General features: G+C 45.7%; 1 protein-coding gene across 2 annotated transcripts in view; it reads left to right on the top strand.

Annotated features, from left to right (window-relative positions):
* CDH23 (cadherin related 23) overlaps positions 1 to 15,040 on the top strand; it is an 846,530-nt gene that overhangs the window by 194,667 nt on the left and 636,823 nt on the right. For both annotated transcript variants that reach the window (XR_008320257.1, XM_053312564.1), the window contains exons 5-6: positions 3,503 to 3,550; positions 4,744 to 4,836. Coding sequence is in view for 1 of the 2 variants with exons in the window: in XM_053312564.1 (XP_053168539.1) it covers positions 3,503 to 3,550; positions 4,744 to 4,836 (141 nt within the window). In the remaining variant the exon portion in view is untranslated. The remainder of the gene's footprint in view (positions 1 to 3,502; positions 3,551 to 4,743; positions 4,837 to 15,040) is intronic.

Genomic DNA, 15,040 nt, shown 5'->3' with positions numbered 1-15,040 from the left:
ATTGTGATAAGAAAACCAATATATCTTGGGCTGCTAGAGTCATTGTTCTGTGTATGAATCAACAGTAAAGGACCCAGCAGTCAAGAAATACACCACAGACTAGCACTTGGTATGGTTGCAATGAAGGTCTTGGAAAGGATATTTAGATGCCATGACATGTCTATGCCTACAAAGATTAGAGCAGTTCGGACAATGTTTTTCCCATGGCACTCTATGGATGTGAAAGCTGGACTTTGAAGAAGCAAGATAGAAAAAACATTGACACTTTTGAACTTTGGTGACGGAGAAGACTTTTGAGGATACCATGGACAGCCAGGAAAACAAACAAATGGATCATAGAACAAAGCAAACCAGAATTTCCACTTGAGGCACAAATGACCAGGCTCAAACTATCATGGACACATTATGCGAAGATCCAGCTCCCTTGAGAAGTCCATAATGCTGGGAAAAGTTGAAGGAAAGAGAAGAGGACGACCAGCAGCAAGGTGGATGGACTGGATTATGACAGCAATGAATGCACCACTGAGAGACCTTAAAGGCCAAGTTGGATCATCTGGAGAGAATCTATCTATGTGGTCGCTAAGAGTTGATACCGACTTGATGGCACTTAATCAATCAATCAATCAATCAATCAGAAAAATGAATAACTCACCTGCCTATCTGTTTAATTAGCAATCACTTGTATATAAAAGTTTTAATGAGTGCATTTGTAATGCACACATGCACACAGAAGGAAGGAATGGTAAGAGTATACTGGTAATTAATCTGAGGTATTTTGGTGAGTAGGTCAAAGAGTGTTGGAGAGACAGAGGCAGATGTGATGTGAAAGCTAAAGGTAATGATGAAAGTAAGTGGGAATGTGATATGGAAATAAAAAGAAACAATGAAAAGAGATTAATTGAAAACTGAAAGAGGACATAATGACTCAACATAAGGAAAGAACAGAGAAAAGAAACTTCTGCAATATACAGCAATATACATCAGATAGTTTGAGCGGGACAGCATGGACTGGACAAATGTACAATATATTTTAAAAGCAAAACATTATTTGCTAGAAAAGAAAAGTGTATAATGGAGTATGCTGTAGGGTAGATTTTAGCCTGGAGTACCCTGTCTGTCTGTCTAATCTCTACCCTAACCTGTCATTTTCATGTTCAGCATTCTCTTTTCAGGTATCTTTCACCATTTCCTTTCGTGTTGCACAGGTGAAGGGGAGGGAGTAAGTGAAAGAGAGAGGTAATGGAAGGAATGACAGAGTGTCTTCCTGAGACAAATGGATAATGTCTCCTTTATCCTTGGGATTTGGCTTTCAGAGACTGGCTTCAGGCATTGCCCCAAGGCAGGAGATAAATCTCCTGTAGGCCCTTCTAGTTTGCATTACCTAAGTGCTCATGGAGGACATGTTGTGGTAAAATGTCCTCGGATCACGCTCCAGGAAAAACAGTTACCATGGTAAAGGAGGGGTGAACCTGCTGGTTTGAGAAGTGCAGTTCTCTATCACAAGGTCTGATATCACATCTATCAGGTAAATCAACTATTTGATTTACCAGCAAATACAGTGACTCAACACATTCTTTTCATTTGCGCTTCTGGTCACCATAAGATATTGAGACAATTCTCACAACCAGCCAAAACCAGGCTAAGGGAGCCCAGCCTGCTTGTGGCTGGTCGTATGCTGCACTGGGAGCTGTGTGGCTCCTGGCAGCAAGCCCACTTAAATACCCTCCCTTAAATGAGGTTAGCGGAGCACGCACCCCTCTCATCCCATTTTTCTGATCATGTGGCTGCTTGTAGCCGTGGCAGACACACTTGGGGAGGGGAGGGGGTACCCCAGTAATGCACCGCACACTCACATGGTGCATTACTGGGGCTTTGGGGGGTGGGGTGCCACACGGCAGTGCTTCCATTCGCCTGTCTGGGCGAGGCGTAGGTGGATGGCAGGATAGCTGCTGCTTGTCTGCACCACTGATCTGCCCGTGCCAGGAACCCTCTCAGATTGTCTGCAGGGAAGGGAAGGTAAATCCTCCTTCCCCGGAGTTCATTGCTCTGGTCTGCTCTGCAATCTGTACTGCAAGGTGTAAGCCAAAATGTGGCTGAAGTTGCTCTAGTTGAGCATATGGCAGTGCTTGCTGCTAAGGGTGCTGCTGTGGCAGCTGTTACAAAGCTAGAAAGTAAGGAGTAATAATAGTGTGTTAGAGAGCAACTTGTGCCAAAATGATGTTACTGCAGTGTAGGAACTGTAGCTGGCAGTGGATTCTGGGTTAGTGATTCTTTTGGGGGGGCATTTTTGGACTGCGTTTGAAATGTGTGTTCTTTGTTGGGAGGGACAGATCTCCTTTTACGGTGTGCTTCTGTTCTACCGTGTTTTTCAAGGCAGGGATGCAAAGTGTGCACATTCTGCTTGTTCCGGCCATAGGGAACAATGGGATACTTGAAACACCCAATTGTTTCCCATGGGTAGCTCTTAGAGACACCAAGGGGGGTTGGGCAGTAGGGCATGATTTAAACCTTTCCCTGTAGGATCCTATGGGGGTTTGGGAAAAGGTTAAATGAGTTTAAAATCACCCGCTTGCCCATTTCTTTTGTGGGTTGGGTGGTAGGTAGCACTCATCATGCCCAACCACTCAACTCACATTGGTGTCCCTAGAAGCTACCCATGGGGAACAATGGGTGTTAGTTCAAGTGCAGCAAGCAGATGGGCATCTCACAGATGGGGTGTTTCAAGTTCCCCATTGTTCTTTATGGCCAAAATGTTTAAAATGTTTTGAGTCTGTTTTGTTAAAACAGTCAGCTTGGCCACTGTTTCATTGAAACATTTTAAGCATTTTGTGTTTCATTTTGAGCTGGAAATGAAACACAAAATCCATTTCATGCACATCCCTAGTTTGCCCTTTTCAGATTTCTCCCCTCTTATTGTGAAATCATGAGGAAGGTGATTCTCTGTCTTCATCTGTGGCTGGCCTGTTGCGATATAGTTTGTCAACAGCTGTCTGTCTCTGTTCCCTATATGCACCATGTTTTTACACTCATGCTTTTCTGGCTTCCTCCTAGAGCCTTTAATACAAGCACCTTTTCTTTACAGTTGTCTGAAAAGTTTTCAAACAGTCTTTCTCTGTACTATATACATACAGATAATAATTTTTAAAAAACGATCTGAAAGGCACTTTCATAGTTAAGAAAGCTGACTAGCTCTTAGCCACACACTCTCTGTTTTTCATTAACCTCTTGTCCTCTCCTTAAAATGTTCTGCTACCAGTCAAGAAGCAAGCTTCTCCAACACTTGCCTGCTGTTAGTTGACTCATTGCAATCACCTTGATATTCTTGTAAGATTATACTAGCATTGCAGTCTTGAGCTGAATTTTTGCAGTTACTCCTGGAATGCCTCTTCATCTTCCTCCAGGCCGCAAAAGCATGTAATTATATTCAGCTCAAGTCCAAAGCCTTCTATCAACAGATTACTATTGTGGCATCTCTAATTATATCTCTTTCTTCCCGTTTCAGACGAAGTCAGAATTCACAGTTGAATTTTCTGTCAGTGACAGCCAAGGGGTAAGCATGACATTTGTTCCATGATTTAAAATGGAGAGAAGTGTGGACCTGATTTGTATAGCATGCTCTGTGGGGAGGAGATTGCAGCTGCTGCAGTCCCATCATCTTTCTGAAGGAGGAGTCCTTGAGATGTAGAAGTGTAGCTTGTAATTTCAATGGGGCTCCCTTCAAGTAGTTTGGTCAGGATGTCTGCCAGTGTCTTATTTTGCTGTCACTTGCCCTCTCTTGTCTTCTGTTGCTGTATCTTGTAGTATTTGCTAGTATTTTTCTTTTTCAGTATAAGCTTCCTTGAATGGGGAAGCAATTAAATAGCTCCCTATAATTTCAAAGTGGGAGGGCTTTGTGTAAACATCTCAGGGACTGAAATGGGGCATGGGATGGTGTAAGACATGCAAGGTGAAACTCCTTATCCTTGCAAAAATAAAATATATATAAAAAGCAGGCTATTGGAATGACCCTTAACCTTTTCCTTCAACACTGCCACTCCAACCCTGTGCTTGGGTCTCAGACCCCAAATCTTTACCTTCCCTGCAAAGTTCCCTCTTAGTAGTAAAGTGGAGCTCAGCCCACCTTCAGTACTGAAAAGCTTCTGAAGGGTGAAGGGCAGGCACATGGCCACCATTGAGCAGAGGAGGACTAGTGTCCTCCAGCTGCAACGGCCCTGAGCACTTCTGGGGGCTGCCAGAGGCTTACTTGGCTTTCCCCCACACCTTTAGGGGCCACCAGCACTTGTCCCTCCCTGCTCTGGGCGCACTGCACTTGGTACCTTGTTTGCACATCATTGGAGTTCAGTCCCCAGTGACGTGTGAATGAGGTGCAAAGTGCAGCAAGCAGATGGGCATCTCACTTGCCTTGCTGCTGATGGCCACGCCCCTTGCATATGACACACCTATGCACATTAGCAGAGGAGTAGGGGCCCACCAGTCGAGCTCATCCTGTGGCCACCAGCAAGCTCCCTAGACCCCTGGGGGAAGGATTTGGGCTACAAGATTATGCTTCCTTGAAATCCAATCCTTCTCCATAAAGATAGGTTCAGCAGTAAAAGTGAGCCCTATTTCACTGTCAGAAGGGTGATGTGGGGGAACAACCCTCTTTTGTTAAGTTGTGAAAAGTGCAGTCTGCTATCTCCATAGTAATTGAAGAAATACCAGCAATATGGGTTACTAAAGTCATTCTTATTCTTCGAATTGCAGGTGATCAAAGGGTCAGTGAATATCCAAGTGGGGGATGTGAATGACAATGCACCAAGGTTTCATAATCAGCCATACAGTGTCCGTATCCCTGAGGTAGGAACTGATTTCCTTTTTTACTTTTTGAAGACCTCCAGTTTGTCGAGGAAGATATCCTCAAGAATGTAGAAACAAGAAAGTAGAAGTTGATATTTCCCTCGGGGGGGAGACATAAATACCACCTGTACTTAGGGCACTTTGGATTGGGGAAATTATGTGAGAGGAAAGAGTTAACTCCCCAGTGCTGTGGCTTCTATCCAAGTCCATCTCCCCACCGAGATGGCAGTTTGATCACGGATTCCCAGTGTCACATTTGATTTGCTCCCTCCTCCCTGCTGAATTCGGAGCCATTTAATCATAGTTAGGGGCACATTCCAGTTTCCTTGTTTCTGAGAATTCAGACTCTCCAGTCTCCCTAGTTCAGCTTTCCAGGGTTGCACACTATTCCCCTGTCTGATACAGACAGACTGTGTTGGCAGCAGGCCAGGCCAATGAATGTGTGTGAGAGACAGCGAGTGAAATTGAGCCATCTTTAGTAATGAAGAAGTACAAATTATTACATTATGAATGGTTCATGCATAGGCTGGCTGCCTGGTATCCTGCTCTGATTGGGTTTTGATTCTTTGCTCTACCTCCCCAAGTGTGCAAGGACCCTTCATTAGCCTGCTTGTGGTAAAATCGGCCCAGAAGTTGAGTTCCCTCTGTGTTCCATCTGTTTTAGAGTGACACAAATTATCGGAAGCATTCCTTTGAGACTCAGTTTGGTTCAGAAACAGCACATCTCTTCTTCTAATAACTTCATTTATAACAGAGTTGCTTTTAAATTCTGTGGTTTGGATGTAGAGAGAGCTTGCAAATCTTATGCACTGGTATTACTCACAGGTTTTCTTGCCAAACTCCAATGAAATTTTGTTGTGTTTGAATTTGGAAATTGGGGTTTGTGCTGGAAGGTGCAAGAATGTTCTTTGATGTTTTGATTCATCCCATAAAAATTATTTTGGTCCAAAATGATTTACCTCCAAGCAGTGCTGGCCATGACATTTTGTGGTTCTAAAGCAGGGCCAAATGGCACCCCTTCCCAGACTCTCAATTACTTCCTTCCTTTAAAATCTCTCCCCCTTCTTTCCTTTTCCTACTATGAAAAGAGAGAACAAAAGCCTTCCTTTTTCTGCAAACTATCCTGGGGTTCTTGGTGGGCTAGAGGAAGGGGTTCTGGATGTGCTGCTGTGTCAACCTAAGAACTGGTTCACAATGTGAATAACATCCTGCTTCATGTAGGGTTGGACCTGCCTCCAAGTGTTTTTGGTTTTGTTTTGTTGTGTTGTGTTGTGGCTTGTTCTTTTTGCCTACAATAACATTGCATTGTAGGCACCCTTAACATTATGATACCAGAGAAAATTCTTTAGGAATTGAGGAAGACTAGGCATTGTGGGAGAGATGGAGCTGCCACCACTCTGCATCTTTTTACACTTTGTGCTTTGTAATACAAACAATTTACATAAGAACAGGCCTGCTGGATCAGGCCCAAGGCCCATCTAGTCCAGCATCCTGTTTCACACAGTGGCCCACCAGATGCTGCTGGAAGCCTGCAGGCAGGAGTTGAGGGCATGCCCTCTCACCTGCTGTTACTCCCCTGCAACTGGTACTCAGAGGCATTTTGCCTTTGAGACTGGAGCTGGCCTATAGCCCTCCGACTAGTAGCCGATGATAGACGTCTCCTCCTCCAAACCCCTCTTAAAGCCATCCAGGTTGTTGGCTGTCACCACATCTTGTGGCAGAGAATTCCACAAGTTGATTCAATTTCATGGGATGACCCTTGGTTCTAGTGTTATGTGAGAGGGAGAAGAATTTCTTTCTCCACACTTTCTCCACACCATGCATGATTTTATAGATCTCTATCATGTCTCCCCGCAGTCGTCTTTTTTCTAAACTAAATAGCCCCAGGTGTTGTAGCCTTGCCTCATAAGAAAGGTGCTCTAGGCCCCTGATCACCTTGGTTGCCCTCCTCTGCACCTTTTCCAGTTACAGTGTTCTTTTTTAGATATGGTGACCAGAACTGAATGCAGTACTCCAGGTGAGGCCGCACCATAGTTTTGTATAAGGGCATTATAATATTAGCAGTTTTATTTTCAATCCCCTTCTTAATGATCCCTCGCATGAAATTGGCCTTTTTCACAGCTGACGCACATTGAATCAACACTTTCAACGAGCTGTCCACCATGACCCCAAGATCCTTCTCCTGGTCAGTCACCGACAGCTCAGATCCCATCAACGTATACTTGAAGTTGGGGTTTTTTTTGTCCCAATGTGCATCACTTTACACTTGCCAACAATGAACTGCATTTGCCACTCTGTCACCCACTCACCCAGTTTGGAGAGATCCTTTTGGATCTCCTTACAATCCATTTTGGATTTCACTACCCGAAAGAGTTTATCATCTGCAAATCTGGCCACCTCGCTGCTTCCCCTTACTTCTAGATCATTTATGAAGAAATTAAAAAGCACCGGTCCCAGTACAGATCCCTGGGGGACCCAACTTCTTACTTCCCTCCATTGTGAAATCTCTCCATTTTTTCGGTGACACAACATCATGCTGTGAGTCTCTTTGTTTCCACCTCACATCTATATGTGAGGGAGACATATAGCACAATGATGCCAGTTCCTAACCTACACTTGTACTACAAAACCTGCTAAGATTATATATGCCTGAGGCATTCTAATGAGTTTTTAAATCCAGAGGCCACCTCCAGCCGCAAAGGCAGGATGCCTCTGAGTACCAGTTGCAAGGGAGTAACAACAGGAGAGAGGGCATGCCCTCAACTCTTGCCTGTGGCTTCCAGCAGCATCTGGTGGGCCACTGAAACAGGATGCTGGACTAGATGGGCCTTGGGGCTGATCCAGCAGGGCTGTTCTTATGTTCTTATGATCTCTTCTAGTGATTAGGGCATCTTCAGAATGGAAAAGACAAAGGAATTACTCGCTTGTCTCTATGAAACTTCAAGAAGAAAACTATATTACAGAATATTGTGACCTGGTGGTGGGTAGTTTGGAACATGAAGACTTGTTAAGGAAAGAGCAAGGGCAGCAGGAAATGGCAGCTGCAACATTATATATACACCCCGTCATGTATTGTTATCTTATTAAGTACATGTCCCTCCCTCCTCTTGTGTATGAATCATATGTCTTGAAATTCAGGTGCCCTAGGAGTTTTTCAGGTGAGTTCATAGCATGGGTCCTTGCAACAGATGGTTCAAAATAAAGTCCTTAAGGTGTGTGTGTGTCTGTTGTGTGTGTGTGTGTGTGTGTGTGTGTGTGTGTGATGTTTTCTGCTTAATGGAATGCTCTCTGCCATCACTCTCCATGGCAGGGTGGTCAGCTGCCCCCAAGGATGATCTGAACATGCATTATTAATTACAACAGCAAGTGGCTCTGAGCCAAAGGACATGTGATATTACTCATGTCATTAGTCCTAGGATGTTCAATTTTTCTAGTGTAAATGGCATGTGGGAGGTGCTGGTACAATCTGGACTGGGACCATGGCACGTGGTAGAATGATCTGGAGTGGGAATGAAGTGAGGGATATTATTAAAGCCTCCCTATTCTTCCTGCCATGATCCTGATCTGGATCACACCTCAATATATTGTTACCAGAAAAAGCAAGCACACTAGGGCTAATGGCATGGTTAGCTTCATATATTGGCCCTAAAACAGAAACATTTGTAACAGGACCAATTCGCAGCCAATTGACCAGTGTTCAAATAAACTCATTAGGAAACAGACTGTGACAGAATGCTGTAATATCTCAGAAATCCAAAGTTTACAACCAACCAAAATGCATCAGTGTGTAGTTATAGGTTTTAGTTTACTCATGAGTAGCAGTTGTGCTGAGCCATGAATCCAGTCAGGATCACAGTATGGAGGTAGGGATATTTAATTCCTTACTTTCATGATGTTTTTTGCTGGAAAATGGGGGCACCCTCGATGTGGCAAACAGCACTGTCAGAGTTAAAAAGCCACTTGGAGTGGATTTTTGACAGGGAAATGGCAGGGAGGTGACGGATAAAATACCTCCATGCTATAACTACATGCTGAGACATTTAATATCATGTGTCGTTTGACCCTTAGTTAAACCCACCATTCTTTCTTTTTTGTTTCCTTTTGCCCAGGCAACTCAGTCCAAACTCAGCGGGCAGGAGAAAATGTCCTATCCACCCTCAGCACAGTAGTCTTCCAGTGACTATTGCTGGTGAAGTCATTCACATGACCAGGCAGGCGGGGCAGTGGGTGGGCAGGAGGGAAGCCTGGTGTAAATCACCTTCCCCCCAAATGAGCGATGGTATGTTTCTGGGAGCGTGGAATGTACTCCCAGAAGAGCAATGCTGCATGACACAATGCACAGCTCTGGGGGCCGAGACAGTGCGTCCGGGCCTCTGGGGATCTCACAATGCACTGCGCAGTTTGAGCAATGCATTAGGGCAGGGGCACATCTAGGTCACTTTGGTGCCCAAACTGCCCTGGAGGGAGCCCCCCTCCCACATGAGGGCCTCACCTGCTGTGAGGCCCCCCAAACCTACTTTGGGGGGCCTCCTGTGCCTGCCTCAGCACACCAAACATTCCTTTAAAAAAATTCCAGCTGCCACATGGCTGAGAGGTGGCGGCCGGGGCGGGGGTGAACCCAGCAGTCCTTCTCCCCGCCACCCTGCAACGGTGACTGGAGAACAACAGGCCCAGCTGCAGGTGGCTGCAGTCTGCTGCCATAATGGAGGGAGCGTTCAGAGGCCCCCCCAGGCGGCGAGGACCAGGCCAGATCCCCATGGCCCAATCCTAACTCACAGCTGGGCTAGGTGGCACTGCCCTGCCGGGATTGGGCCCAATCCTAGCAGTTCTCATGTGCAGCCTAACCCAGGCTGGGCTTCCCTCACTTGGGTTAGGCTGCATGTGAGAACCGCCTTGGTGTCTATCTTATGTTTCTTTTTACATTGTGAGCCCTTTGGGTACAGGGATCCATCTTATTTATTTATGTACTATTTCTCTATGTAAATCGCTTTAGAAACATTTGTTGAAAAATGGCATATTCAATGCCCTTTTCTTTATAATAGTTATGATGAGATCCAATCAGGATCTATCTTTCTGTATTTTTTTTCCCTGTGGGTTCTGCTGTGCCAGTTTCAATGCCTATTAAAGCCATTACTATCATTGGTGCCATTTTGAGGAATGACATGCTAAAGAAAAGACAAATCTCTGCTATGCAAGCTTCACAGGGCCTCACTGGTACATTTGCAAAGGGCTCTGTTGTGTTATATAGCAATATGGGTTGATAGCAACATGCCAGAAGCCTTGAACTAAGTGGCCATTTGAGGTTCCAAAACATAACTTGAAATGGCTTTTCCAAAACTTTCAATGGAATCTCGACATGGAGATGTAGGTCCATTGATATTTCCTTAACTATATCTACCAGGATCTGTATGAATCAGTTGATTGCAAAACTTCACCTTCTAGAGGGGAAAACAACCATGTGAATCAACACAACTGCACACACAATTCTGTTTGTTGCAGTGTAGTCTCAAACATCCACTAATATTCCCATATTGGAGATGGGTGGTGTGAGGAAACAAGACCAGCAGCACAAAACTCAATCACACACATCCCACCCCCCTCCCAAGTTAACTGATAATATGTGGATGAAATGGTATACTGCCATTCCATAACTGTCCATTGTTTGTCTTGCTCACGGATTACACTTAGAAAGAGGAGATGAAGGTGCCATTCCAAGAACAAGCCAACTCCACCACCCAAATGAAAGGAGCACTCTTTTTTAGCTCCAGGCTAGGGAGTACTTTCTGAATTTGGTTCCTCCTTTTTGAGACTTAAACTGCTTCCACTATCTACAAATTTAGAGCGGTCATAGCACAGTGTCTGGAAGACAAAGTCCCCAACCCCTATTCTCTCTTCAGTTAGCTGAGGTAAACCAGTGTTTTGCATTGCCAAAACTCTTTCACACCTTAGAAAGCAGGCTTCCTGAGCACAGTTCAGGGGTGAATTGGCTTCCCATCAAGCTCTGAATTCCTGACATTCAACTTTTGACCCTTTAACTCCCTGACATTCTACTTAAAAGAATAATATGACTCTCCAAAGCATCTTGAAGTGCTTTACTGTAGAGCACTGGTTTTTAACTGCTGTATTGAGACCTAAGGGTGGGTTGCAGGCCAACTAAACTAGGTTGCAACAGGAAAAGAACCACAATTTAAATTTTTTTTTAATCTTTATTTTTTAAAAAAGAAATAGAAAAGCAGAACGCTAAGGCAAAAGTAGGGGGTGGTGAAGAACACAGGAAGTTGCCATATACTGAGACAGACCATTGGTCTATCTAGCTTGGTATTGTCAGACTGGCAGTGACTTCTCCAAGGTTGCAGGAAGGAATCTCTCTCTCAGCCCTATCTTGGAGAAGCCAGGGAGGGAACTTGAAACCTTCTGCTCTTCCCAGAGTGGCTCCAACTCTTGAGGGGAATATCTTACATTGCTCACACTTCTAGTATCCCTTTCATATGCACCAGGGCAGACCCTGCTTAGCTAAGGGGACAAGTCATTCTTGCTGCCACAAGACCAGCTCTCCTCTCCTGAGAGGGGAAGAGGGGAAGAAGCAGAAAATGAGGGGAAGCAGAAAGACAGATAAGTACATTAAATAGTAAATGGGTCCCATGTTTCCTACATTAAGTTTTAGCTTGTGCTAAAAGTGGGTTGTGATACTGCTCTAGAGTGAAAGAGTTCGGCATAGAACTGCCCCATAGAGCTTTTCCTAAATACTAGCCTACCCGCACAGAGCATCTGTGTGCTCTTTGGGGCCAGCTGTTCCCTCCTGCCCCCCGCCCCCTCGCTCTTGCTCCCCTCCCTCCTGCCCCACACTTCCTTGCCCCCCGCCCCCTTGCTCTTGCTCCCCTCTCTCTTGCCCCTGCCCTCCCCTCCCGCCCTTCTCCCCCTCCCTCCTGCCGCTCTCCCCCTCCCTCCTGCTCCTCTCTCTTGCCCCCTCCCCCTCCTGCCCCACACTCTCTTGTCCTCCCTCCCCCCTGACCCCTCCCTCCTGCTCCCCTCTTTCTTGCCCCTGCCCTCCCCTCCCGCCCTTCTCCACCTCCCTTCTGCCCCCTCCCCTCTCTCCTGCTCCCCTCTCTTGCCCCCTCCCCCTCCTGCCCCACACTCTCTTTCCCTCCCTCCCCCTGCTCCCTCCTTCCTGCTCCCCTCTCTCTTGTCCTCCCTCCCCTTCTGTTCCTCTCCTCCTTCCCCTTCCCATGCACTGTGCATCTTACCTCAGTGGGTGGCGAACAGGGAACCTCCTCCCGGGCAGCCAAGTCCAACCGCCTGTTTCCCTCCCACCCCGGCCTCCAACGGGAGCCTGGGGCTTCGTGCTGTCACCTGTTTCCCACTCACCCCTCTCGCCGGCGCTTCCTCTGGCAGTCCTGCCACCGCCACCTCCTGCTCCCACTCCCAGCAGCCAGGCCAGGCTGTGCCGCCACTGCCTCCTTGTCCTTTCCCAGGATGGCCTGACTTGGCCAGGCTGTTCCACTGCCTCCCGGCAGCCAGCCTAGCCCGCCTCCTCAGGGTGTTTTGCAGCCCGCCACTACTGCCCGCTGCCATTTTTTCTTGCCCGCAACTCTCGCCCTTCGGCGACGGAACTCTCACAACATGTTGCGAGAATTCCGCTGCCAAATCCAGGACACGCATGCCGGCTAAGAGAATTAAAAATATAGATAGATTACTAATGCTGGAAAACAACCACTGACCTAACAGTACTGACTTCCCCCACCTTCTTCTTTATACTAGACACATGGATATGCAGTAGACAGACTGAGGTGGGAAGTGTATGAGGAAACAGACAGCTGTACTGCAAATACGCCCTTGCTCAGACTACTAATTAGTAATATTTGTAGGCGCTCCCCCACCCCCTTTCCTTTTGCTTTGACATGAATAATCCTCTCAGTTGCAGCACTTCTAGCAAAGGGGTAGAGCAGTAGGGGAAGGCTGTTCAAATTTACTGCTGTTGTTTGGCAGCTGGAACATCGGAAAAAGATAAGCGTGAATAAGTGGAATGTGAAATAAATTTGCCTCCTAAATACTGATTTAAAATATGCATAACATTGCTTTGTCAAGTGGGTTTGTTTGGGGAATGTAAATTGCTTGGGGCTGGGAGAGGCACTGCACTTTGGGATGCATGGAGAAAGATTTTGTGGCTATTACTTGGACAGCTGCATGCTAGAGGGATTGGAACTACAGAATGTGTGTTGGTAGAAATGAAGCAAGAGTGTCAAGCCCCCATTCTGAGAAGCACAGCCGTACGGACAAAGGTTGAAGTCAGACTAGTTGGAACTCTAGTTAGCTGAAAGATGGGCCAAACTGGTCTGAGAGAGAGATGCAAGAGCAGTCTGAATAGGTAAACAGGCTGGATGCAAATAAGAACAGAAAGGGCTGTCAGGACTCAAACACAAAATGGCTCTTACAGGGAGACTAGCTAGGTCATCGTGGACATCTCTTAAAATTAAGAGGCCAGAATGGTTCATGTGGTACTTCCTGAGCTTTATAAATGTTTCTAGGCCAGGCTTGCTCCCAAAGCAAAAAACGATGACTTGGTTGCTTTTTTTCCTGTGAGAGACTACCCTTGCCTCCCCCAGTCCCTGCTTGGTAGGCACCAAGTCTGGTGGGAGGCAAACAAAGCTTGTTGGTGAGGTCATTCATGTTGGAGCTAGGACCCTGGCAGCATCAGTTCTCAGCTACAATGTCTCATATTGACCACTTGCGGAGGGGGTGGTTAGAGTCATGGATAAAAGTGCTGGACTCCTCCCCTCTTTCTTCTTCCAGTGTGAGTCTCCATTTTGGCTCTCCAGAAATGGCTGTTTAGTCTCTCTCCCCTTTCAGCCTTAAGCTCAGCTTTCCTATCCTTTTGTGACTTCTAAATGATTCTTTATAGTTCTTCAGTACTAAAGAACTGTCTCAAGACCTCTTGCTTTGCAAATTCAAAGCGATTTTGAGTAAGGGGCTTAGACAAATTCATGGAAGACAGGTCTATCAGTGGCTCCTGGTCTGGTGGCTGTAGGCCACCTCCAGCCTTAGAGTAATAATGCCTCTCAATAGCAGTTGCAGGTGAGCAACAGCACAAGAGAGGGCATGCCCTCACCTCTTCCTTTTGGCTCCCCTGAGGCATCTGGTGGGCCACTGTGTGAAACAAGATACTGGACTAGATAGGCCTTGGGCCTAATCCAGCAGGACTATTCTTGTGATACGTTCAAATAATGTGGCCAACTTAAAACTGGTGACCATTATGTTCCCACAAAAGTATTTTAACTCCTGAAAATTCATGTTTCTGCTTTTTGGGGAATAGAAATAAATTTGAAATGTGGAGGGTTTGGAAATTCCAAGCTGAAGCTCCCCGCTGCCCAAACAATTTCTGTGCTTCTCAATCAAGATTTTCTAAGGGCTATGTATGGGTTTTGGCATTTACAGGTAATCATTTCTGCACTAGAAATTGCCAGAGTGACTGCAGTACATCCACCAGTTGTAATTTGTAACAAATGCATACAGACATACAGGTGAAACTCGGAAAATTAGAATATCGTGCAAAAGTCCATTAATTTCAGTAATGCAAATTAAAAGGTGAACCTAATATATGAGACAGACGCATTACATGCAAAGCGAGATAAGTCAAGCCTTAATTTGTTATCATTGTGATGATCATGGCGTACAGCTCATGAAAACCCCAAATCCACAATCTCAGAAAATTAGAATATTACATGGAACCAAGAAAACAAGGATTGTAGAATAGAACAATATCGGACCTCTGAAAAGTATAAGCATGCATATGTATTCAGTACTTGGTTTGGGCCCCTTTTGCAGCAATTACTGCCTCAATGCGGCGTGGCATGGATGCTATCAGCCTGTGGCACTGATGAGGTATTATGGAAGACCAGGAAGCTTCATTAGCGGCCTTCAGCAATTCTGCATTGTTTGGTCTCATGTCTCTCATCCTTCTCTTGGCAATGTCCCATAGATTCTCTATGGGGTCAGGTCAGGCGAGTTTGCTGGCCAATCAAGCACAGTACACTGTATACTTTTCAGAGGTCCGATATTGTTCTATTCTTCAATCCTTGTCTTCTTGGTTCCATGTAATATTCTAATTTTCTGAGATTGTGGATTTGGGGTTTTCATGAGCTGTACGCCATGATCATCACAATGATAACAAATTAAGGCTTGACTTATCTCGCTTTGCATGTAATGC

Source organism: Hemicordylus capensis, chromosome 3 (genome assembly GCF_027244095.1).
Source record: "Hemicordylus capensis ecotype Gifberg chromosome 3, rHemCap1.1.pri, whole genome shotgun sequence".
NCBI lineage: Eukaryota > Metazoa > Chordata > Lepidosauria > Squamata > Cordylidae > Hemicordylus > Hemicordylus capensis.
Note: the sequence above shows the minus strand (reverse complement) of the source record. Positions and strands in the feature narration are given on the sequence as shown.